The sequence below is a fragment of the Acipenser ruthenus genome, chromosome 1 (assembly GCF_902713425.1).
Source record: "Acipenser ruthenus chromosome 1, fAciRut3.2 maternal haplotype, whole genome shotgun sequence".
Taxonomy (NCBI): Eukaryota; Metazoa; Chordata; class Actinopteri; order Acipenseriformes; family Acipenseridae; genus Acipenser; species Acipenser ruthenus.
Genome location: NC_081189.1, coordinates 69,094,811 through 69,119,762, shown reverse-complemented (window position 1 = coordinate 69,119,762; position 24,952 = coordinate 69,094,811). Strand labels below are relative to the sequence as shown.

The window sequence follows — 24,952 nt, the reverse complement described above, 5'->3', positions numbered from 1 at the left end:
ACAATTATTCCAGGAAAGTTGTAGGGGGGAGTTTAATTTTAACAGCACATTTGTATGTGCGAGCTTGAATTGCACGTGTTGTGTTACAGTTTGGTTTGGAGTGGCTGTTTATTTGCATCTATGAAAGCTTGTGAGTCACTTTTTAGATTGATTTTAATATGCGTACGTCTTGGTGGATAATGAAACACGCACAATAGCGCATTGTAATTACAAAACGCCCCTCGTAAAAACACATATCCAAATATTTGGGTATTAATATACTAACTGAGCAATAAGATTATTTACACTGGTATGATTTTTAGGTATACCATTCTTACGGACTAGTACTACTTATTGAAGGGAGTCCCTTCCTTATGACTAATACTGCGGTAAAAACTGTTATAACATCATTATGTTTTTAGATCTTCATCAGTAATCATGACATAAGCAATTATTTTATTTAGGAAAGCACGATAACTAGACTATAGCTAGCATTGCCTATTGGGAAATGTAGTTTGTTTGGACCACAAACTTTTCCTACTACAACCCCCAGCTTGCATCGCTCCGCGAGCTAAACTGGGCAGTCAACTCTAAAACAAAAGCAAAACAAAGCAAACTAACAAACTACTTTCATTGCGGAAGTCAGCGTGTGCTTTACACTGTATTCACATGGTTTAAAGGTTGAAAGTATTCAAAATTGCACAGCTTAATAAGTCTACGTGTAGGACGTTTTTTTTCTCCCCACATTTTCTTTCACGATGTTTACTTTCCTGCAAATTTTTGGACAGCAAAACTCAAGAACCGAAACGTATGATATTTTGGTGAAAAATAAACTGTGTCTTGTTTAGGTTTCACTTCCTGGGATGTCTCGCTGTCAGTTTACCAGTAGCCAGTATGCTCTTGTTTAAATTTAAATAAAAATGGATACATGTTTACAACACGATCGAGTCAGCAATGACTGTATGAAAAACGAAAAATTAATGGACGAATATCTGCGATCTCAGGGGTTGTATCGAAAGGAAATTGCAAAGGATGGGTCCTGTCTGTTCAGAGCAGTGGCTGAACAGGTAAGAAAATGAACACCGTCATTTAAGTAAATTGACTGAAATTAATAACATTAACGTGCTAATTGCTTTGGAAAACCAGGTACATTGCTTTTTTTCCACCCAATAAATTAAACACGTGTGATAAATGACTGGACTTCTTAGCAAACCATAGTTAATTGGTTTTAACACATTTTTATTGTATACCTAGATACTTCATTGTCAGAATCGACATCTAGAAGTAAGACATAGTTGTGCAAGTTACTTAAGAAGGAACAGATCAAAATACGAAGCGGTAAGAGAAGATTTGTTTTTTTCACTTAACATTTTATATTGACACATTTTAATTAAGAAAGGTTTAATCGATTTTTTTTCATTGTTGAAAAGTCATTATTAACACTTACATTTTCATTAACATGATTATTTAAAATACATTTATCAATTGCAGTTCATTGAAGGGACATTCGAGGAATACCTGAAGCGACTGGAAAATCCACAGGTATAAACTGGGGACGCTTTTGGTGTATATATTTCTTACTTCTTTGGAGCATAAACCATGTTCTGCTAGTATCACATTCTCAAAAGTATAAAATCATTTTAAATAATCTAAGAAATGTAATATATTTCTTTTCATGTAAACTTCTGTTTATTGTGTCCCAGGTTTATTTTGTTTACTTTTCCAACTTATTTTATTACAGTACACAGCTGCCAGTAACTGGGCTATTATTATTATTATTATTATTATTATTATTATTATTATTATTATTATTATTATTATTTATTAGCAGAAATAAATAATTAATAATAATAATAATAATAATAATAATAATAATAATAATAATAATAAAAGCCCAGTTATTACCTAATTCTCCACAAAAACAGAAAAGAAGAAAATAAAAAAAAAAAACAGGGTAATATGCAAATCACCAAAGTTCACCCAACATGTGATAAAACTTGTGTAGGACACGTTATTGTTCATCAGTTATTGAGAATGTAAAAAATCTGGGTGTGTGTAGAGGTCTTTGTCTGTGTGTTGAATTTACAGTAGGCGTAGGTAATGATTTAGCCTACTTGTTCAATACTTTTCCAGCTGTATTGGCCTGTAAGTTGATTAAAGTAAAAAAGATCACACTGTCTATTATAACAGGCAATATGTTGTTTCATAATATGTTTCATAACATGTGCAGGACACTGGGACTGGAAAGAGGAGTAGTGAGGAGGACCCTCAGCAATTAGCAGTTTAACTCCTTTACTACGTTTGCTTCAGCTTTACATTCAGTCTCTTTACACGTGTGGGTTTATGGCATCTTGGTTTTGTTAGTCTCTAGAATGGTTGTTGAAACAGTCTGGTAAAAAGGTTATTTACCTGTAATGTCTGTAACAGCTTTTATTTTTCACACAGATCTGGGTTGGAGAAGTGGAAATAAGTGCCTTGTCTCTGATATACAAGTAAGAATTTGTGGAGGTAGACAGATTTGTAGTTTAACATTGTAATAACTTACTTTCTTTAGCTGTCTGAATTGGAAGGTAGAATGCTTGGATAGTTTATCACCATTAGCCTACTATGCACAAAGAGCAGACATTTCAACTAATGAATAATATATTTGTTAATGTACTGATTAGATGCTTTTAAATACTGTCACCCTGCCATTAACTTTCTTTGTGATTCTAAATCCTGTATAACATGAGGCAAAACACTTTGAATAAACAAAAGTCACAAAGGGTTCACTGTTAGCATAGCGACAGCACCCTATTACAGATCCAAATCTGATTTGGTTGAAGCCACTCTCTGCACAGCAGCAGCACATAACATATTTTTGTTTTTTAATCCAGCAAAAGTGAAAGTAAAGACGCATTTCATATAATAGATGTAACTAGAAGATGCATCAAGTATACTTGGAGAGAATGTCTCCCTTCCTAATATAAAAAACTAGACTCAATACACTGTAGTTATTGCTTTAATATGTATACAGGAGGTAAACCTGCCTCTTGCACAGTTCTCACTGTCGGCTCTGTACAGAGCTCTGAAGATTTTATTCCATTACTTACATGACATCTGGAGCAATCCATGTGCAGCAAGATGAACTTGCAGTATATGTCATGAAAGCTGTCCTATAGTATTGCAGGCTACTGAATTTGACAGATTCCCAGGTTTGCATCACACACGGATGAGCTTTTGAGTGCATCTGTTATGTAAAGTGCTGCATACAAGTATAACATTATTTATTTAGTGTTTGTTAAAAGCCTCTCTCCATAGTGCGTGTAGTATAATCTATTAAAGCTGACTGTGTCATGGTTGCTTGATTTTCTGGAAACTTGAAAAACTGTTTCACTTTTAACCAGTGCTTCGGTTTTGGTATATCTGGGGGGAAAACTCCTATATACCACAGTGAAAATCATCTGTTTCAAAAAACAAAACAAACAAACAAAAAAAAAAAGAGTACAATTTAGCATAGTAACAAATTGCTTTGAACTAAGGTTGGCCATGCTCCGAATCTGGTGCTCTGGAGCCAGCTGTGGTGTGTGAGCGGCTAACATATTGCTATTTTATCACACCAGCCTTTGTCCTGCCTTGTTTCTTGAAAATTGCCAGTGGTCTAACAAGTAAGCCACAGAGTAGTCCGTGTTATTTGTTATGTAATAAAAATAGATACATAAAATTAAATGTAGACCAAATTAGAAGTAGAAATAACACAGGCATTTGATAAAAGATTAAATATTGTATACATAGGTCTTTTGTGGTAAAGACATTTGGCTAGATACTTAGATACCCTGTTTGCTTCTTTATAGGCACGATTTTTTAATCTACCAGGAACCAGGAAAACCTCCGGTCAATATAACTGAAAACAACTTCCCTGACAAGGTAAAGTAGATTGGTGAACAGAAATAAAGAAATAATACTGGTTAGGCATTGTGTAAAACGTTTAGCTTCAATGCACTTCTGTGTTTCCTTGATAATCAACCGTATCTAGAGAAAGTGAATTAAATCACCACTGGGTTTTACATGGGAATCCGAAGACATTTATCCACTGCCTTACTTCCTATTCTTAGGTGAACATGAATTTTAAGATCCTATTAAAATACCATTTAACAGTGGCCTTAGACTATAGGTTGCAACATAAGCCTTTATTTACAGCGGTCAACTTATTTGGCAGTTGTTGGGGGCATTCATGGTTAAAATTGCGGGTAGCCAGTGCTGTTAAGTCCTTTCTTAATCCATATTAATTGATGACGGACATACTCACAAAGTAAGTGTTTAAGGAAGTGTATTACATAAGGTTCTCTCATAACGGTCTATGCAAAGACAAAGCAGCTCAAATCCAGCAGGGGAGACAGTCTGGGGTCTCAAAATGTCTATCGGATGAGGAAAAAGCCTGTCTGCCATGTCAGCTCCCTCGATAGACTTTCCAGCGTTTTCTAGTTGACATGGTATATAAGGTTTTTTATTGTTTATTTTTTTTTATTTAACCTTTATTTAACCAGGAAGTCACACTGAGATTCAAAATCTCTTTTTCAAGAGAGACCTGGCCAAGAAGGCAGCAATACAGAAACAATCACACACATAGAACTATAGAGATTAACATGAACATTTCAAAAATAATAATACCATTAAAAAGTCATTAAAACAACACATTTCATTGGATTATTTGCAACTTTAAAATGAATTAAAACTAGTACATTTATCAGAAATAAAACTAACAACCTGATTTTTAAAATCTCTTAATGATATAGTATATAATCAGATAGTTTTAAGTGTTTTTGAAGGTTGTTCCATGACCAAGGGGCAGAATAACTGAAAGCCTTTTTTTTCACAAACACAGTACATATTTTTGGAATTAAAAAATGTAACATTGACTAGGATCTAAGTTAGTAAATATTAGTACTGGTGGTTACTAGAGCACTAAGATAAAATGGAAGTTTTCACAGAATAACTTTATATACAAAGATATACCAGTGCTTCAGTCTGCGTGAAGAAAGTAAGAACAGATCAAATTGATCTAGGAGCGATTTTCCTGCATCAGCACTGCCATGTTGTATCCTGCCTGCTTTTGCTTGTGTTACGTTGACTAATAGGATTATATGTACAGCTGCCGTCGCTGTCTGTTTTATAAAACTATTAAACTCTTAGTGAAACGTATTAACCCGGAGAAATCTCTGGTTCTCCATTTTCTTTATTGCGGCGTGGAGTCAGGCAGCACACACACTTGGATATGCAAGTTTCACTCTTTAAGGATTCAATAAATATGAATAAGGATTCACAAAAAACATGTTGTTCTTTATTTTTTTCTGATAGGTTAGTCTATGTTTCCTAAATGGAAATCACTATGACAGTGTCTACCCCAAGCAGTTTACTGAAGCTGCAGCTTTATGTCAGTGTAAGTACACATACTATGTTTATTTTCTTTCATCTTGTATTGTATCTAGCATATCCCTTTCAGAGGAAATGTCTAACTTTGTGGTATTTACCTGTGTGTTTTTTTTTACTGTTGACAATTCTTGAGTCTACCACTAAACTGATTTCTAGATCGTCATGAGGCGATCAAGTAGAATTCTGTAGATATGTTTTTCGGAGCGCATGTATTTTTGGCTCGTATCCCCCAAAATAGAACGCGTGCTGTGGAATAGTTAGAATGGCATTGCTTTAAACTGGATAACAATCTCTAAAGCTATATAGTCTGGTAAATGCTGTAATCCTCATCAATCAAAGTACTCTGAAAGTAGGGGGCGCAAAACCTAGGAAAGGAGTAGCTAAGAATGTTATTTTATGAAGGACCAACCCAGTATAATTTGAAAAAAGGAGTAAAGACAGAAAACCTCAAAACTCAGGATGTGTAATGATACATGTTCCTCAGTTCAGCCATTTTGATTAGTAATTTGACCTTTTCTTTTTTTTAACCAGTCATCTGAATATTTTCACTGAATCATGCATCCAGAGACATGTTCCTGGTGTTCATTTCTGTAAACGAAAGAGGCTGCTAACAACGGAACAGATCTACGAATTGCCTTGCAGCTTGAATTACGTGTTTTCCTCATTTATTCCCAGCTATCGTGTATGAACTGCTGTATGAGAAGGTGTTGGGAGTGGATAGCAGCAAACAAACTTCCAGTCTTCAGAGCTGCAGTGAGTCCGATCAAGATGCGCGTGAGGAATGTGACAGCAGTGATGAGTCTGATTTGGATGCTGGGGATGCCTATTGGTAAGGATTTAACCTACTCACAGGTAGGGCACAAACAATAAACAATTAATGGTTTACATTATGTAACCACTAGGTGGAGCTGTGTAGCATGTGTGAAATCATTTTAAAGAGTTACCAATAATATATATATATATATATATATATATATATATATATATATATATATATATATATATATATATATATAAATATAAAGCTATTGTTTGTTCAATTAATAATCTCCTATTCAGTAGCAACTTTCCCTCTTTGTTGTACTATATAGTTGCTTGTTACGTAGGGTGTTCATAAAGTCACGTTGCTGCTGTGGAAAAAAATTAATCAAAGAATCACAGCTGTCAAGAGGTGGTGAGAGATCATATAAAATTGCTGCATTTTTTGTCTTTTAGAGCTAACTTGAAGATGAAAACCCTCCATTACATTAAGCAGTAATGCAGGAACACGCACTGCTGTCAGCTAGATTTTGGTTGTCCATCATTTTTGTGCCTTCATGTGCTTAATTTTATTGCTCAGTGGTGAATGTTAGTTTTTTCCTCAACAAAGCCAAGTGACTGTATTATCACCTCTATATTGAATGTGAAAAGGGGTATACTTTAATCTGGGTGTATCGGTTACATGAAATCCACAGTGGTGAGAAACTGTGCCTTTTGGGGGAGAAATTTAAGCATATCTCATGATACATAGCCAGGGTTAAAAGGTAGATTCAAATCCCACAGAGGAGGCAGGGTAAGGGTTTTTTTTACCTGCTAAATGAGGGAGTTAAGTTACAATGACAACAGGGTAGAAGACAGGTGTTTCTGATGAGGGGGGATGACCAATCCCCCTGGTAGTTAATAAATAGCACCTGGTGCAGTGCATTCATTTTGTTGTTTTCTTTGCACCAGGTCTTTGTGCAGTTTTGTTTCCATTAGTACTTTTTGGAAGATTCGTTATTTTTCATTTCATTTATCCATATGCATTTTATTAACAGCGAAAGAAGGTAAGCAAACGAAAAGTACTGATGTTGCATTTAATTATTTTGCATTATTTAGTGGGTTCTAACTTCCTCTGAGGCGTTTATAATGTAGTGCTTTTTATTCTTTCTGCTACAGTATGCGATTGCTGCCTGTCCACTGTGGCTGAGGCTGCTTAGACATGAGATGTATATCTCAAGGATACACTCCTAATTTAACAGTTACATGTACTGCAAATGTAAAATAGTAGTCAGAAGAATCCATTAATTCCAGGGTCGTAAAATGTTAATTGTCCCTCCCAGTAATATAGTTAGGGCTTGAAGTTTTTCGGTTTTTGTTTTCCAAATCTCTACCTCCCTTTTAAATATTAATTGGTATCTGTTAAGAGAAAACCTATTCATTACAAACTGGGTTTAAAATATATATATATATATATATATATATATATATATATATATATATATATATAGATATATATATATATATTTCTTTGCTACAAATCAAGGAGATTTTTAATGATGAACTTGCTATCAGTGTACTCTCTGTACTGGGTATTTTATGCTGAAAAGAAAATCTGTCGGGACAACTGTTAAATGAGTGAAAATAACAAAAGCACAGCAATAAACTAGGCTACTACAAGATTGAGATGCAATTAGGCACTGCGATGAGCAATTTTCGTAGTTCTATTTGAAAAAAAATAAGCAAAATAGAAGGGCTCAGTCACGATGTGAAGGTAAAAACAAATAACAGCTTTTTCATAGTTTAGGAAACAGAATCGGTTCAAAATACATTTAAAGGGCTGTCATGTGATCAAAAATAAAATGTGAAAACTTCATGCTCTAAATATAGTAAACCTGTTTAGAATTGTAGGGCATTATTTGAAATAGCTATACCTGTCCTATTGCTTATTGTCAAAAATCAGCATTTTCATAATAAGATGTGGAAGTAGGCTGTACTGTATATTTATAAATATTGGTCCATGCTTCATTTTTCATAATAAACCCAAGTATTGATACCAGGACATGTAGACTTTAAGTGTAACATAAGTAAACCTCCTCTTCTGAGCACTACATGTATCCCCAAATTTGGCGGGGGCAGGGGGCTGACCGTGTGGCTTGGCAGAGTTATTAAAGGGAAGCTAGATATAAGTAATGTATAACCAGAACTTTTCTGGGCTTGGTTAGTGAACTGGAAAGACACAGTAATATTGTAGCTCCCTGTTGAAGCTGCCCACTAGGTTCTTATCATGATAGTTGTGAATTGTTTTATCAAATAATTATCTAGAAAGAATGTGTGAGGCTTAACTTTAATATATTTCCAACACTTTTGCTTTTCTGTTCTACTGTTACATGGATACAGTATATCTGGCCATTACCACATTAAAGTAGCAGGTTTCATGATGTTTTTAATGATCCCCAATCTGCTGAAACTGAAACCATCAATTGTACTCTACTTTCTTCCCCCAAACAGGACTGAAGGAGCTGCTGAATCTGCTGACATGAATACATTCCGGTCCAGGTATAATAAGCAGGCCCCTAAGGTATATATATATATACTGTAGAGTTTTAAAAGAACTTGGCACACAGTGCTGGATTCCAGAACTTGTTTATTATTGTATATATATTTTTGATGGTATTGTAATGAATGAAATTGGTCCAAGTACCTGTTTGCTGCCTAGAAACTCTCAACAGAAAGTAATGACTTAGAAACTCAAGCAAGTCCATTACTATATTGGTGCTCTCAATTTGGTGCAGATTTAAGTGACTCTTTTTTGAGTTTGTGACTTAACCCTCCTATTATGTTCAGAATTTATGTACATCTGTTATGTTTTGGGTCATATTGACCCGATGCAATTTCAAACTAATTTAAACAGCCATAAATTGATTAAATGTTTTTATTTGCAACGGTTTTACTCGTAGTCCAGGAGCTGTAATAAAACTTCTTTGACTGCCAACCTGGGAGCTCCTCATTTTGCAATGTTTTTACCAGTGAGATGCTGTTGCAATACTGACAGAGAAAATTAGGCTCTGCCTTGTAGATATATATTGTTTGTTTTTTTGTTTAAATATCTCCAGACAGGTGCAGCCATTTCCAGAAATAATAATACAAATATAATAATAATAAAATAACAAATTAAAAAAGTTTGTTTTATTCCTGCACACAAAGCTACATAAATAAATGCCATGGGTCACAGTGACCCGAAACATCTTATTTGGTTATAAGGTTCTGTTTTCTGTGTATAAGTTCATGACCCCAACTTAGGAAAAGTCATAATATTATACAATGAAAAGAAAAATAGCATTTAAGCTAATTGGAAACTAGTGTCAGGTCAGATAGACCTGAAACCGAATAAGAGGGTTAATATTTTCAATGGGCAAAATCTAACCGTACCCTTGGCTTTGACTTAATATTGTTGAAGACCCGCAGTTTTAAAATATTGGCTTATTCTACGATGTTCAAAAGTTTAATCATGGTTACCGTACAAGAAAAGTAAAGACTTTTGTTGCAGTCATTTTATAAGCTGCCTCATATTTGTTTTAGCTACTGACTTTATTTTCAGTGTTTGTATACTAAATGCGTTGGCAACTGTGACATTGGTCTCTGACCCAATATGGCTGCCATATATATATATATATATATATATATATATATATATATATATGTAGATTTCTGCGGTTTAGGGAGAGTACACTTTAAGTTACTGTATTTACATTTGTTCCTCTGTTTCTATGGATTCCCATTCATAAGGATTCCAGTCCTGCTTCTGCCCCCCTATCCAGGAGGGTGCTCCAGTCTCTTGACCCAGCAGTATACAGGAATGTGGAGTTTGATGTCTGGTTAAAGTCTAAAAGAGGTAAGGTAGTAGTGCCACTGTTTGGTCATGAAGGGTGTGGGGCTGTAGTCGGGCTACTAAATATGCATCCACTTAATGTTTTACAGCCCAACAAAAAATGGATTATTTCATAGCTGCTGGAATGCAGTACACCACTGGAGACAAATGCAAGGTAGGGATTTTAAACTCTTGCTTCATGGGCAACCCATAGCTAGTTCATACCATTTAAGAAGCATGATAAGTCCACTGTTGTCTTTGTAACTTCATGGAATATATAAGTGATGAAGGTACAGATCTAAAGTTTGGGATAAAAAATAAGCCTTTTTCCACTGCCAAATAGTGTTCTGGAAACTGTTTGCAATGAGATCCAATTGATAGCCGTCTGATCAGATTCATTATACTGTTGGAGAGAATGAATGTGAAAGTGTTAAACTGCATGATAACCAGGACCCTGACTCTAAGTACCATGTGGGTTTGTTCTAGGTACGTTTGGAACCCAGTGGGAGGTTCTATAAAGCTTACATTCAAGAAGTCAGCCATGATGATGGTCCCGTGGTGGTTTTTGTTGAAGAACTTGGAGCGAAGTAAGTTAGACTAATTGGCAATTGGTCAGTGTGTGTGTGTGTGTGTGTGTGTTTTATTTTAATTTATATATATATATATATATATATATATATATATATATATATATATATATATAAAAAAAAAAAAAAAACTTGCATCTATGGCCAAAAGTTGTTCATCACCCAGTAGACATTGACTAATTTTGCTCCGAAATGAAACCTGCTGAGTAATGTTACGTTAACATAATGAATTGCATACTGCTTTCCATATACGTAACAAAAAACAGACATATTGAAATCTCACCTCAAATATTGTATGACTATTCTGGCTTCCAGTAGACTTTTGCGATATCATTTTGTAGTTTCTTTGATTACATGATGTTATAATTATGTATATATATATATATATATATATATATATATATATATATATATATATATATATATATATATAATATAATTAAAACAAACAAAAAAAAAAGTTTAACTGTCTCAATCTTAAAATTCTAGTTTTATGCAGAACTTTTGGTCATAGCTGTATATCATTGGCTTGTTCAATATTCATGCCGACAACAACCCCTATATGGTGCCATGTGTGCTAGGGACTGTTTTTATGTTAATGCAGTAATAAATACATTTCTCCGTTTTCAAGGTACTCGATTCCACTGAAAAACCTCCGTCCACCATCAGAGGAGAGCCCTGCTAGTGGCTGGAGTACAGTGGCAGAGAAGAAAGCCAAGAGACCCGGCCCTGTGACTGAGCAGAATCTGCACTCCGGTAAGAAGCACACACAGTTGGAGGGGAAAGTCTACCTATAGTTTAGGTGAAAATAAGAGCATGCTTTTGGCTGATTTTCTTTCTTTACCAATAGAACCCTGGTTAGAGGGCATTAATGTCTGTTTTTTGACGGCATTGGGAAGGCAAGTCATACAGACAAGGTAAACAGACTGCCCCTCCTCCCTCAGCCAATGTGACCAGCACAGTCATAGCTACACTAGAAGCAAAGATTGATTCTAGAGCAACTAAAACTTCAAGTTAAACAGTATGTGCTTGGTAAAAGATTTCAAACTTCAAACCAATGCAGTTTTTAAAGCAAAGGCTATCACTACTATATTTTAAGAGCAGTACTGGGGAAGGGGGGGACTTTTATCTACAACCTCATTGGGGGGGAAGAAAAGAATGTTGCGTGTTTTAAACGTAGCCATTCTTAATGTGATTTAAAAAAAAAAAAAAAAAAAACCTTTAAATAAAACCGCTTGGATAGCACAAAATGTCAGTGTATTATGTGGATTGGATTTACAAATATTGTTAAACTTTGTGTTTTTATTGGTGATGGGCACCAATATCGATATTTTGATATGATAGATATTGTTCAAAATCGTGATATCGTGGGATTAAAAAAGAGCGAACGCTTGCTAATACTGCTAAAAATACAAATGCAGTCTTGCAAGTGCGAGTGGTGTGGTAACAAAGACAATGTCCAGACAGTAGTTCTCCCAAAAATGTCAGTTTTTTTATTAAATAACAAAAAGGGCCGCCCCTCTACCAGCATTGGTATTGGGGGGGTGTACACGGCAAGCATTCAAGCTCAAAAAACAAAACGGTTCCCAATTGTAATGCCATGTCCCGTGCGTGAAAGTGTTTTCTCCAAAGTCGGGTCCGTGGTGAGTGCTGGTGCTGTGCGGTGAGGGAAGTGCTCAGTGTGGTGTGGACTGGCTCTGTAGCTGCAGCACCTGGCTCTTTAACAATAAAACAAACATGTAACAAAACAACAAACCACAGCTCCGGCTGTCAGTTTTGTTTTCAACGCAAGGGGCCGTACTCGCGTAGCTGCGTCCCCTTTGTACTGCCCAACTCCTCCCTGTAATCGGCTCGGTGCCCCGGTGTAACCAGTCGCTGCCTGGCCCGCAGCTGATCGCACGGGAATCATTTAGCAGCTACGTGCTTCCTTCAAGATGGCCGACTTCATGTTTCCACCCACCGTCGAGTCGACCCTTCTATGGGGAAGTGTGCTACCAACCTTTCTGGTCGGGAGGGAGATTTACTGCATTGATCCTTTCTCTCTATCACACCTATACATACCGCTCATGGTCAGTCTTGTAGGCAATGAAACACCACACACAAGTATTATTTAACCATTTTATTCCATTTGATTGGTGTTTAGGTACCAAACGCTATTTGCATGCTGCATTAAGTTTGGTACTATTGGCTGTCAAAGTGTTTTGCCGATGACGTGCTGAATCTTACATTTTGTTGAATGTTTGTGTGATTGCTTGCACTATTAATTTATTCATCACGTGGGTTAAATGTAAACTTTCGGTATTATAAACGAGATGTGCTTTATAGACCTCAAAACAGCATAAGAACATCAAAACACATCTTAAAAATAATGCAAAATATGATATGACCCTTTATTTAATACTTTGAGGTGTCGTTAGTCAGCATTTCTACACAGAGCAGCTTAATTACTTCCAGAATGGCTAGAAAATGAATGAGCTTGAAGTGAAGTATGGAAATATTTTGGTTTTGAGGTGGATGATGGAATTGTAAAAAAAATATAACAAGACCTTGTTTTTCTCCATGAATATTTGTGAAGCAAAGCACCACTAAGTTTAAATGCATTGCTTTTAATATGTAAATATCTATTCACATCTGTTGTATATTAATGACAATTGTGTGATTACTTTTTTTTATCGTATCGTTGCCCACCACTAGTTTGTATACCTCTTAAGTTTTATCCGTACTGCATACAGTAACCATTATTGTATTCAAATGTGTGTCACTTCAACAGATGCTGCTGACTATAGGGGAGTGAAGCAGCCAACAAAAGCAACCAAACCCCGACCAGCAGGGCCTCCAAAACATCAGCAAGCTGTGCCGACCAGAGCCTCGCAGCACTCTGGTCCTGCAGGGCAGGCTCCACACTCTCCTACTGAGCAGAAACAAGGCAGCAGGACTTCTCCACAGACTGCAAGGTCAGAGGCGTCTGTCTGTAAAGCCATGCAAAAAAAAAAAAAAAAAAAAACACTAGCAAGTTCACACAAAAGTAGACTAAATAGTAGTGCTGACAGTCGGGGTCATAGATGTTGATTGGGCTAATTTACCATTCCAAGTGGAACAAGTGAGAAAACGGATGATTGGATTTGTGGTGATTTGTTGCTTTTCTTTTCTCACACAAATCCAAGCAGCTGTTTCTTCACTTATTTCACTTGGAATGGTAAATTAGCCCGATCAACACCACTGACCTTCACCTGTGGAGCGCTTGATCAGAATATTCAAATAATCTGTTTGTGCAGCTACTATTAAATAGCATCTACACTGACACCTGCCTGTTAAACATGTTGCATGTTTAAAATGCATTGACATGCTGCATTTTGATGGTACTTGATACAGATTTTCCTTGCAGTCTTCTCAAATCCATTAAATTACATACATCAGAAGAGACATTGTGGAACTCGACGAATATATGAACAACCCTGCTTTACCTTAATCACTTAAAACTGGTTACATTCAAAATAAGAATAAAACAATGTGTATATTCTATAGTTGGCACACATTACGGGTTGAACAAAAAAAATACCTATAAATCATTTAAACAGTTTTGAAGAAAGTGCAAATGATAGAAAAGACTTAAGAATTTGTTTTGTGCATGAATTATTTGTTTTGAAAAGCAACATTGACAGTCGTTTGTTTAGAATTTACAATCTCTTTCTCCATCTGTTGCTGCTTTGATGTACTCCTTGCTTGTTGTCTAGATCCTTGGCCTCTGTACCTTTTTGGAGGAGCAGATGTTTTTACTCCAGGCCAGCTTCAGGCTTTGGCTTCAAGGGACCAAAGCAGTATTCCTTTAAGGGTAGATTTAGGTACACTTTGGACAAGAAAATCACTCTGGTGTAATGGATAGAGTGGGGACACTGGTGTACTAACTGGTCTCTGGGTTTTTAACTTTCACTGGTCATTGTACACAAATAATTATGTACAATGCAATTCTTAGACGTGCCAACCTAATAAATAGCTTCAAACTACTAGAAAATGCAAAGAATATATTGAAGAGAAGCAATGCAGTGTTGGCACATTTTCTGTAGGGACATTTAGGGAATTACTGTATGTTTTGCCTGAAATTTGCCACCCCAGATTTGTGTGAATTCCTGCCTCTCTCTTTTCATTGAACTGTGAGCTTTTGTTCCTTGTGACCTCATTCAATCCCTGCTGTATTCCAAATAGAGACTACCTATGTATCTGAGTGTGTGTTGCTACTGTTGCAGGAAATGTGACCTAGACCCTGGATTTTCCTGCACTCCAGCAGAGAACAGATACTTTGGTCTGTCACCGGGAGAGCGCAAAGCTAAAGAAGCTAAAGAACAGTTGCGAGCGCTGTTTGAGATCCAGCACAGGGATGAGCAAGCCTTTCCAGCACTCGGTGTAAGCCCACTGTTTGTATTTTGGTTTTCGTAAAGAGGGAGGTGTGGTGCTGTATAATCCTTAAAGAGCACAACCGTACACAAGTATTTATGAAGCTGGCATGTGGGTCAGAGGACGGAAGGCAATGCCTCTGTTTATTTACTGTCTGCCCTTTTTAAATGCTGCATATTGGGATGGCAAATTGCGTATGGCTTCTTCCTTCAAATAGTGCCTTACAACACATAACTAGGTTTACCTACCCTCCACCCCTGATGAGTTACATTTAAGTCTAGTTTGAAATGTGTGTGCGAAAAAGTAATGTAGGTTAAAGGAAATTCATTAAGCATGATTCTAACTTAAGCGTGTGCTTTTTGATATATTTTTTTTTTTATGAAAAGAACCAGAATGTTTGTCAAACCGCCACTCAAAGCAGTGACGCCAATAATCCAAAGAAAACCCAGAGTACCGAGAAGCAGCCCTCAAGGCGGCGAGTAGAGTCGCAGGAACCCAGAGAGAAAGGTCAGCAGTTGTTTTCAGTTCCCATTTAACGCTGTCGGCATAGAGTCTAGGATTTGACACTTGTTTTCATCCATTATATTAACAAACAGGCAAATATTGCATATTCATAATCAAGTGACCATTATTCCAAATAACATATGTTGTTGTTTTTCTTGCAGATAAGTGGAATATTGGTTGATTTAAACATCCCCTGCATGTGTGGTCAAGCATTTTAAAAGATTTATTTTGCTCTGTACAGATAGGGACCCAGTGTCCTGTAAATAAGTTTTGCATGAATAATGTCTTGCATGTAAAAATAGTGATTGAGACATGGATCTTCCTAGTGTGATTTTATGAAGCATAGTGAATGCTAAATTGTAGGTAACTGTTGTGGTGTTTTGAAGTGGCCATCAGTAACCAGAAGGATAAAAGTCCTACTTTTGGTTTGTTTCATTCTATAATTTTCTTTGCAGTTACTGGTGTGTTCAGATTGTCAAACCTGTTGTCAGAAATGCAAATGAAATACAGCTACTTCTTGGACACACAGTTTTTGAGTTCCTATATGTCCAGACAGTAGTTTATACCAAAAATCTGTTTTAATTTACCACTTTAGAACAGTATTTGGTGAGTGTGGGACAACCATTTTCCTGGTCAGTATCCTGAATATATTTTACTTGAATAGGAGTACACTTACCTATATTTTGTCTTTTTAAATGCAAGATTTTTGTGCAATATTTGCAGACCCAAAGAATCAACGTGTCAAACAAGGACTGAAAGTTGAGCAAAATAAATCTCAGGTAAGACATTTCCGCTCTTAAAGTCTTTATTTAGCTTTTTGCACTGTTTATTTAGCTTTTTGCACTGCATGTATTTTTATTGGTGAAATTGGTACACGATAGGTATGGTGCCCATAGACACTATTATCACTTCAACTCGCTTTAAACAAACAAGCGTCAGACCCTAACCTGACAAACCCCTTGCACCTTTCAAGCAAAGGATGACAAATTATGAAGTGATTTTGTGATGTATACTAATGTCTACTCATTATAAACTTCAAACTCCAAATCCATGAAGTTAGTGACCTGACCTGCTATGCCACCAAGCCACAATTTCGTGCTTTTTATAATTCAGGTTTTGTACCTTTTTATAGATAACAAATGTTGGTGAAAAATACCAAAAAGCTGTTTCCCCTTCTGAACCAACCAAAGCACAAAACCCAATTTCTACCCTGCAGGTGAGACTTCTATTGATGCCACACTTAAAATTGAAGCGTGGCACTGCTGGGGAACATGACTGACCAGAATGTTGCAACAATTTGCAGCAGTGTGGAGTAGTGGTTAGGGCTCTGGACTCTCGACCGGAGGGTCGTGGGTTCAATCCCAGGTGGGGGACACTGCTGCTGTACCCTTGAGCAAGGTACTTTTACCTAGATTGCTCCAGTAAAAACCCAACTGTATAAATGGGTAATTGTATGTAAAAAATAATGTGTAAAAAAATAATGTAATTGTCTGTAAAAATAATGTGATCTTGTAGTAACAATTGTAAGTCGCCCTGGATAAGGGTGTCAGCTAAGAAATAAATAATAATAATAATTTCCAGTACTTTATCTTCCAGTTATTTGACTCAATTCAAATTTTGTGGAAAATGTTCTGCTGGTCACAAGGCCTCTTGATGGTATAACGCTTCATTAAAAATCCACATTGTGGTACACTTGTTAGTTAGTTAATTAGCCATTTGTATCCAAGTACAGTGGTTGAATGAGCAATTGTTGTGGTGTTAGTCTTTTTATAGCTAATATTTGATTATACACTTAATCAGGAAAGTAAGGGTATTGTTGTTTTGAGTTTATTTTAATACTCCTTTTCTGCTCTTGCAGGATTTCAGCAATCCTGGGCCGACAGGTCCTGCTCCTGTTGCTCCTGACAGATCGCAGCCTCCCATCTCTTTCTCTTCCCCTTGCTTGCCAGCGGACCCGCCACCGTACGAGGCTGCAACCTGCTGTCAAACAGGTGAGCGACTTGTACGCTTTGTGTCTCAATTAGTTGTTGATGAAGGAGCCAATGTGTCATGTTTAGGTGTTTATTTCGCAGGTATTTCGCCAGTACCTAATGCACCTACCATGGTGCCCAGCCCCATGATGTCGCAAGGTAATGTGATGACGGCCCCGAATGCCCCACTTCCTGTTCCTCTACCGGCTACAGGCCAGCCCTCGGTGCCATTGTCTGAGGTCTTTGCCTTGTACCAGGACCTCCTGTACCCTGGGTTCCCATGTAATGAAAAGGGAGAGGGTGTCCCTGCACCACTGTATTCCTACTGTAAAAATGGGGACGATCTTCCAAATGGTGAGATTCATTTTTTTTTTATTGCACAATATTAACATTTATTAAAAAAAAGTTAATATCACCGATTTTATAATGGTGTATGACTTTCATTCGCAATTTAACAAATGTGACTAATTACAATGTGTACTTGGCATAATCCTGAAGTGATTTTCGCAACGATTCCTGAAAATTCCTGAAAGGCTGAAAATTAAATGCTGGATTTTGAAGTCACAATATTAGGTTTCCATTAAAGAATAATTACTGGCATTCAATCACTTTAATTATAATTAGATCATAGAACAAAAAAATACCATTAAGAAATGTCATATGTTTGCATTAAATATGGGTCTAATGGTGTAACTAATTAAGCAGGTTTAAATGTTGCAGTCTTTATACATGTTAGAACTGACACAGAATCAAAATGACCAGATAACTATTTGATTTGTTTTGTTTTTTGCAGATAAATGCATTCTAAGGTTCTTTTTTAACCTGGGCTTAAAGGTAAGATTCATGATTTTGATTTATAAGAGTTATATATTCACATTTATTTTCTACTTTCTGTATCTACCTGGCTTCAAGTAGTCCTCTTGGATGATGTATGTATTTACTTATTCAACAGGCTTACAGTTGTCCCATGTGGCCACCCCATTCCTACCTCTATCCCCTGCATCAGGCTCATTACAATGCCTGTGCAATGCAGCCCAAAATGCCTGGCCCTGCTTCCTATGCAACTGCTTGGTTCCCAGAGGGCACTGCCGCAAATCAAAGTGTCAACTCCACCCCAGCCAACTGCACCATGCCGATTCAAGACCACAGGGACCCACCCTTGCCAGCTGCTGGAAGAGCTCATGGTCAGTGTGAACAAACTGATAACGCAACACAACCACCACCAACACCTCCCCCAGCAACTGTAGTAACTCCATCTCCGGATGGAGAGCCCTGCTCAGATGTAAATTACTGTGTTGAAAGCCTACCATACAGTAGCAATAACCAAATGCCTACTATGCCACTTCCCCTTGTACACATGGGGGGACTCCAATGGCCAACATATGGGCCGAATGTGTTGTTGGGGCGCTATCCTGTTACCCCTTCAATGTATCCACCTTTCCACTTGGGATACCCAATCCAGGAGTTTCCTGTTGGAAACCCCACTGCCGAAGAATATTTCGAAGTCAGTCCTGCGGATGAGGAGGAAAGAGCTAGCCCAGTAGTAGAAAATTTAGCCATTAAAGACAGTGGTCATAACGTTTCCACTGTACAAAGTGAGGGAGGGCTTGGTGAGCCAAAAAAGGAAGTGCACTTCCAAAAGCCACTTCCCCCGGCAACAAGTGCTGCTGAGGAACGGGCACATCAGGTTTTGTCATCCAAGGAACTGCCACTCGATAAGAGCAAACAGGGTGTTGATTCTGTGGCAGAGCCCCCATCAGCACAGCCTGTATCAGAGACTGAAACAGGGGCTGCCACTAAAGCTGTGTACAGCCCTGTGCAGTTAGTAGCAGGTAGCACGCCACCATTATTTACTTTTGGTCAAACAAGTCTAGATAGGGAATGGGTTACCAATGAGAGAGGCAGCAGCGGTAGAAAGGGGGCTGATCCTAAAGATGTAGCGATAGAGCAAGAAACTGGTAATCCACTCCATGGCAGTCATCTTGTCAAGGAGCATTTGCAGTATGAAGGTGACCACGTTGGTGCAACATGGAGCAAGAGCCGGTCTTACTACAACCGATCCTTTAAGGATAGGAAAAGGTTTGATGATAGATGGACGGCTGACAGGAGAGAGTATAGAGGTAGAGGGTCTAGAGATGGGAGAGTTTACAGGGATCCAGAATTTGCTGAGGAGAAATTTGATCATCAGAACTCTGGTCATACAGTTAATGTGGATAAGAGAGGCCACTATAAAAGGGCTCGAGGGTACAGACGAGAAAGAGGGCATAACCAGCACTGTAATGAGGACTGGAGTTACAGAGGTAAATACCGGAGGAAAATGGAAGAGCCAGAGGATTTAGACCCTGATGCTCCTGTTTGAATCTTTATAGATCTCTGGCCTTTTGGTCAGTGTAATGCTTATCAATTACATTCTCAGAAAATATGAGTCAGTGGTTTGAAATTATTTATTATTATATTTGTTTATTTTTAGCGGACGCCTTTATTCAAGGCGACTTACAGAGACTAGGGTGTGTGAACTATGCATCAGCTGCAGTCACTTACAACAACGTTTCACCTGAAAGACTGAGCACAAGGAGGTTAAGTGACTTGCCCAGGGTCACTCAGTGAGTGAGCCGGGATTTGAACCAGGGACCTCATGGTTACAAGCCCTTTTCTTTAACCACTGGACCACACAGCCTTCTGTGTGAAATTACACCTCTTTCATTTTTGTTACTCCTGCTAAAATAGAAAACCAAACAATGGTATAACTTTTTTAAATACCTGCCATTTGTGTAGTGAAAGGGATATTTATAAAGCAAAGCACCACTAAGTTAAAGTAAGTTACTGCTTTTAATATGTAAATATCTGTTAACGTCTTGTGTGTGTGTGTGTGTGTGTGTGTGTATATATATATATATATATATATATATATATATATATATATATATATACACACACACACACACACACACACACACAGTGCCTTGCAAAGGTATTCAGACCCCTGACCAATTCTTTCATATTACTGAATTACAAATGGTACATTGAAATTTTGTTCTGTTTGATATTTTATTTTCAAACACTGAAACTCAAAATCAATTATTGTAAGGTGACATTGGTTTTATGTTGGGAAATATTTAAGAAAAATAAAAAAACTGAAATATCTTGCTAAAATATCAAACAGAATGAAATTTCACTGTTCTTTGTAATTCAGTAATATGAGAGAATTGGTCACAGGTCTGAATACTTTTGCAAGGCACTGTGTGTACATGTGTTTGTGTGTGTGTGTGTATGTATGTGTATGTGTGTGTGTGTGTATGTGTAATATATATATATATATATATATATATATGTAATTATATATATATATATATATATATATATATATAATTACATATATATATACACACAATTATATACACACACACTGCTGTGCAAAAGTCTTAGACATGTTGCATTTTTCTACTCTGATGCATTATGAGCATCAACAATTCACTCAAAGCCTCCACTAGTGTTTTCTGCTATTATAAGAACCTTTACTTGCATAAAGAAGGAAAAGCATTGAGTGAAATAGCTCTCATCACTTGATTTTCAAGGTGTGGTATCCTAAGCATAATCAGCAAGTACAGAGAAACATCTTCTGTAATGACAAACCCAGGACTGGAAGACCCAAAAAGCTGTCTAACAAGGATGAGCAATACTTGAAGATAATATCCTTAAGGAATAGAAAAGACAAGTGTTTAATTGACAACAGAACTGGCAGAAGGCACAGGTGGTGTTGTCCATCCATCAACAGTCCAAAGCACCAGACCATTGTTCCATAGTCCGATTTCTGTGTTCTTGTGCATATTTTTAGCCTTTTAGTCTTGTTCCCCTTTAACAGAGGTATTCTTACTGCAACACATCCTTTTTCTCTGTTTCTCTGTATTTGATGATTATGCTTCGGATACCACTATCTTGAAAATTGAGTGATGTGAGCCATTTCACTCAATTGTTATAATATTAGAAAATACTAATGGAGGCTTTGAGTAGAAAAATGCAACATGTCTAAGACTTTTGTACAACAGTGTGTATTATAAAAATTATGCATATGAGGCTGTGTGGTCCAGTGGATAAAGAAAAGGGCTTGTATAGAGGAGGTCCCCGGTTCAAATCCCGGCTGACTCGCTCACTCTGTGACCTTGAGCAAGTCACTTAACCTCCTTGTGCTCAGTCTTTCGGGTGAGATGTAAGTGACTCTGCAGCTGATGCATAGTTCACACACCCTAGTCTCTGTAAGTAGTCTCGGATAAAGACGTCTGCTAAATAAACAAATAATAAACAAAAGGGTCAGAATCGTGATGTACCATTAATACAGAAGGCAAACGATTTAAAAACAAATAATCTACAGGATGTTTTGTAGTATTAATAATATTAAATGATAATTGTTGTAGTAGATTTACTCTAAAATGACAGTCCTTGTTGATTTATGAAGAATTTATCAGAACAATGATTGAGAACTGGGGGTTATACTTGTGATCAAGTTCTGACCACACACTCTGTGCATGTTCTCCCCCTGCATAAATATAACATCCTGATTTTGTGACCCTTTCATTACACAAATGGCAAGTATTTTAAAGTTATGCCGTTTTGATTTTTCCAACAAAGAAACTAAGCTATAGTGATTTTCACCAAAATGTTCAGTTTTCAGTTTAATTGTAAATGAAAACCAGACAATATTTAGATTTTTTTCAATTTCAAGAAATGTTCTAAAAAATGAATTAATGTGTTACCCAAACATTTGAACCCCACACCCCCACCCAGCCTGATTTAAATTAAGTAACTTTTACTTTGAACAGAAATAGGATTCACTGAAATTAACACTATTCTTGGAAGAAAATATACATTTTAAAGGACAGTTAAACATAAGTGAAATTCTAAGTTGGCTTTGTGTGTGTGTGTGTAAAATAAATATATATATATATATATATATATATATATATATATATATATATATATATATATTATATATATATATATAATATATATATATATATAATTTTACTGGATCGTAGCTTCACTTGTCTAAATATCTCCAGAGCATTTTTTAAAGCTGCAATTGTTAAACTCGGCCACTGAGTTTGCTTAAATAAGTGCTTCTGTTTCCTTTGCCACATTGGCTTTTCTGAGACAGAATTGTATTCTGCCCAGTCTCTGCTAAAATCTGACTGTTAAATACAAGATGGCGTTCAAATTTGCCATGTCTGGAATGGGTGAAAGTATTACCTGAAGTTCCAGGTATTGGTCACTTTTTTAAAAGATTTTATTTTTACATTTGAAAGTAGTGAATTCATTGTGAAATCCTAATGTTGTCTTTCACATTTTAATTTAGTTAGGTATCTTGAGACTCGTTTTAAAATCTGGTTTAACATTCTAGTGAAGTGTATATTGATGATCACAAATAATACATGTGTGACTGTCTTGGTAAACCACAACAGGTTTAACATGTTTATGGTTGATCTATAATCAGAACGAGCATTGGTACTATTAGTACTTAATCTTTTCAATAACCAAGTTCATATTCTCAAGATGTACTGCTGTATTCACAATATTTGCTATATAAAAAAAGCTTGAGTGCCTTCCTTTCCCTTTTAAAAATGTGCTGAATGATTACTGAACTATTTGATCATATGTAATAATGTACCACTACTGTGTGACGCCCCGGGATTTTCCAAAGCTGCCATAGGTGCGCAACATTGGATTGTTTTTGTATTGCATAATAAACTATTGGATTTTTATGTTTTTGTCATGAATCAAACACGTTCATGCATTTATAATATAGTTGGCTTTTAAGCTGTACAAGGCATTTCATTAAAGGACTGCACTTTTTCCGATTCAACTTGATATTGTTGGGCTGTTTTTTAAATCGTGCCTTGAGAGCAACTGCCAATATTTGTATTGGGTGGCTTTTAAAATCCCAAATGATAATGATCAGAAGTGCATGGCAAACCCATATCCCCAGGAGCTGTTCATCAGATGTATGTGAAAACTAAAACACCATGGGGTGTGATAGTGTATAAACACTGCCGACGTGAATATAATGCCTCTGCATGACCCAACTACTTTTGTTAACACAACTAACTAGCTGCTTTCTATATTGCCTGTAGGTCCTTGCTTCTGTGGAGAACCCCCCTTACCTGCCCACGTCTCTACCCCCTGCATGCAGTCTCCTCTGCAGACCTTTGATTCATTTAGCCGTCCTGGTCCCAGTTGTCAACATGCCATTCTGTGGCATTTTGTTTTTCCAAACCCTAAAGGGATCTCTCAAGCAAGGTGTCCGGGTGCTCTCCAGGCAGAGCACTACTGTGTGCCTTGCACGGCATGAAAATATATATACTTGTCTAAGAGCACAGGCACCTTTTCGTAAAGGTGAGAAATTACCCCATGCGGCTAAGAACAATCAGGCATTCAACAAATAACTAAAACCACACCCAGTCAGTTATGAGACAGCACTGGTACCGGTACTCCACAGAAGCAGCTTTTGTAACTGACTTGAAGCTGGTGGTGGTGTTTTTATAAAGTGGTTTGGCACTGGTGATAAGAATAGTTTAGTTTAATTTTGTTTAGCTGGATTTAAAGAATTGTCCCGATGCACCTAATGTTTTGTTTTGCACTTTTTATGATTTATCAATTTGTATTCATGGAAATACCTCAATTGTTTTGTTGTAGGGGAAAATAAAATTGTAAACTGAAAAAGAGGAAAAAAACCCTCAAGGATATACCTATGTTTTTTAGGTGAAGAATGTATCAAATTGTGACTGTGGAGAAACCAAAGATTTAAGTATTGTATGTGTGAGGAAACATTACTTTTTTGTTTTGTGCAGAGTTGATGTTTGTTTAAAATGTGTCCATTTTGGAAATCTTGGAGAACCTGACGATTTTGTTTTTGAGATGAATACACTGCAGTTTATTGTTTCAATCATTTTTGCCTGAAACTATTGTCCTTATGGAAACTAAGAATGGGGCACCTTTGCCTGATGTTTTATATATGTTAGATGGGGTACCTATTAAAAATGTTTAAAATATATATATATATATATATCTCTTCTTGTAGCATGTTTGGTCTGCTTTTGTATTTTAACTGTGTCTGATTGGATCCTTAACATGAGTGGTGATTGGAAGTCTTCTGAATTTATTTTTGTCCAACTATTTGAGTTTAAGGTGGTAAGTATTCAAAGAAGAAAGTGATAAAACAATCCAAATACATAACCCAAGTTTAATTTCTCAAACTTCTCTAACCAGCCCTAGATCATTTACTAAGCTCATCAAAATTAAGTATTCCCAGCTCGTGAAATGGCTGCCTGATGTTTTATTAGTTTAATGAGACTACGGATTACAGACAGTAGTTTTGCTGATTTAATAAAGCAGGCACCTTTTAAACTCCTCCATTTAGCTTATTACCAATAAACGTTTTAGAAAATATAAACTAACACTAAGCAGCTGACAAGTCTATCTACGGTTTATTTGTATCTTGTGTTGCA

At 36.7% G+C, this 24,952-nt stretch overlaps 1 protein-coding gene across 4 annotated transcripts; it reads left to right on the top strand.

Annotated features, from left to right (window-relative positions):
* The first annotated feature begins 564 nt into the window (after nucleotides 1-564).
* otud4 (OTU deubiquitinase 4) lies at nucleotides 565-24,512 on the top strand. Of its 4 annotated transcripts, XM_059028516.1 has the most exons (23): nucleotides 568-1,046; nucleotides 1,234-1,317; nucleotides 1,471-1,521; nucleotides 2,425-2,471; nucleotides 3,813-3,885; nucleotides 5,317-5,398; nucleotides 6,067-6,220; nucleotides 8,641-8,710; nucleotides 9,919-10,024; nucleotides 10,111-10,175; nucleotides 10,487-10,587; nucleotides 11,219-11,343; nucleotides 13,358-13,541; nucleotides 14,322-14,429; nucleotides 14,832-14,988; nucleotides 15,366-15,486; nucleotides 16,207-16,262; nucleotides 16,616-16,699; nucleotides 17,342-17,474; nucleotides 17,556-17,807; nucleotides 18,247-18,287; nucleotides 18,406-18,637; nucleotides 23,579-24,512. In XM_059028516.1, exons 1-23 carry the CDS (start codon nucleotides 900-902, stop codon nucleotides 23,794-23,796), a joined length of 2,691 nt encoding a protein of 896 aa, XP_058884499.1. In that variant the 5' UTR covers nucleotides 568-899; the 3' UTR covers nucleotides 23,797-24,512. The 4 variants fall into 4 exon arrangements, with proteins under 4 accessions (XP_058884483.1, XP_033891468.3, XP_058884499.1 ...); XM_059028500.1 differs by lacking the exon at nucleotides 23,579-24,512 and having other exon boundaries at nucleotides 565-1,046; nucleotides 18,406-20,351; XM_034035577.3 differs by lacking the exons at nucleotides 14,322-14,429; nucleotides 23,579-24,512 and having other exon boundaries at nucleotides 565-1,046; nucleotides 18,406-20,351.
* Nucleotides 24,513-24,952: the final 440 nt, after the last annotated feature.